Source organism: Austrofundulus limnaeus, unplaced genomic scaffold (genome assembly GCF_001266775.1).
Source record: "Austrofundulus limnaeus strain Quisiro unplaced genomic scaffold, Austrofundulus_limnaeus-1.0 Scaffold814, whole genome shotgun sequence".
NCBI lineage: Eukaryota > Metazoa > Chordata > Actinopteri > Cyprinodontiformes > Rivulidae > Austrofundulus > Austrofundulus limnaeus.
In genome coordinates this window covers 31,050-32,900 of record NW_013953216.1, presented here as the reverse complement: position 1 = coordinate 32,900, position 1,851 = coordinate 31,050, and the positions used below count along the sequence as shown (strand labels likewise).

The window sequence follows — 1,851 nt, the reverse complement described above, 5'->3', positions numbered from 1 at the left end:
TTAAAGAACTGTTCTTGTTAATTTGATGAAAACATTTTAAATTTCCAGTGAACTCACATCAGAATAACTTTTAGATTTGTTGTTAGAATAATCGATTAATCGAAAAATAATCGTTAGATTAATCGATTAGAGAATAATAGTTTGGTACAGCACTACTTTTTATTAAAACCGCTAAATGAAGTTTGTTGTTTTACCCTCTGTTCAGGCTCATGTGTCACTGCCCGGAGGTCTAGCACTGCACTCCATGCCTGGCAGACAGGTGTCTATGGACACTGGGCAACCTCCCTTCTTCCACCTGCCGCCCCCAGCCCACGTGCCTGTCCCTTCAAGCCCCCAGCCTCCGCCCAGTCCCCACTCCAGCCACACACACAAGGTAGGTGCTACAAACACACACAGGCTCCTTTAATCACTTTGTGATGCTCTTTTAGTTGTATTCTTTGTTTGTTTTTTTTTTCACTTTGTTTGATTCTATTTAACTCTCTTGTTTTGCTTTTATCTTGACTGAATGAACAAATTAATATTTCCACCTCCCCTAACATTTTCAACAACTTTCTACTTTACTTTTTATCGGCAAAACTATGTAGTACTGAGAGAAAACTCAAATTCTAAATAATAGTTTTTGCTTGTTTCTGTTAGTGATGCAGTCATGTTCTATAAACAGCGCTGATCAGCAGCGCAGCTACAGGCTAATGTAATGTCCATCAACTTTTAAAAAATTAACGAGTAGTTTGTGAACTCAAAACACCATAAATCCAGACAGAATGAGCTGCTGTTAGGCTACAAGTCATGCTGGACTCAAACACTGAGCTGAGCTCCTTTCCTCTGTCTCACACACACACACACACACACACACACACACACACACACACACACCGCAGGTCAGTTCAGGAGCATTAACCCATAAGTGCCCAGATTATAATCTGTCTTTAAAATGTGGTAAATAAATTATTCTCAGTAACTAAGAGGAAGTTATTTTGATAGTTGCATTTTTAACTGTTGTCCTTTATATCTACAAGAGTTAGAGTTCTACTAAACTTCTAATAATTATTAGAAAGGACATGATTTGAGGTTTTTACTAATATTTTATTCAAAACATGTTACAGAAGTCATAAGAAGCAGGTTTATTTTGAACAAACGTTACAAACGTGTTCATTTCTACAAAACTGTCAAATATACAGAATACACTAAACTGATTCAAATTAACATGAAATAAATAATGTTTTATAATTAAATGTCTGTTTCCTGCTATAAAGAAAAATCCTCCATCCATTCTGTCCTTGTTCCTAATTAGGGTCAGAGTGGGGCTGGAGTCTGTCCCAACTGCCTTTGGGTGAAGGCAGGGGACACCTGGACAGGTCTCCAGTTCACCAGAGACACCTGGACAGGTCTCCAGTCTCCATCAGGGACACCTGGACAGGTCTTCAGTTCACCAGAGACACCTGGACAGGTCTCCAGTCTCCATCAGGGACACAAAAGAGACAAACAACCATCCACACTCTGAAACCTTCTGGGGCTCTTCTGTGTGACTCTAGATGTGACAAACTGAGAACTTTAGACTCAGATCCATCTAGTGCTGCACAGAGTTCTAATCACTTATTATCAGCAATTATATATTCACAATGTAAATTTATTACTATAATGAAGATGAGTCATGTAAAATTATGCTTTATAAAACAAGTACACCCACTTATTTTTTATTTTTGAATACAAATTTCAAAACAATTTTTTTTGGAGCTGTAATCATAATACCGTCATACTGCGAAACTGTGATATTTTTGCACAAGGTTATCAACCATCATTATTTCATACTGTCCCATGCCTACAGGACTCAAGCTAAAACCAGTCAGGACT

General features: G+C 38.0%; 1 protein-coding gene across 2 annotated transcripts in view; it reads left to right on the top strand.

Moving 5' to 3' along the window:
• Positions 1 to 373, top strand: part of tent4a (terminal nucleotidyltransferase 4A) — a gene marked incomplete at its 3' end in the record, with an annotated part of 20,633 nt that extends 20,260 nt beyond the window's left edge. For both annotated transcript variants that reach the window (XM_014028819.1, XM_014028818.1), the window contains 1 exon segment: positions 206 to 373. In XM_014028819.1, coding sequence (XP_013884273.1) covers positions 206 to 373 — 168 coding nt within the window.
• Between the last annotated feature and the right edge of the window lie 1,478 nt (positions 374 to 1,851).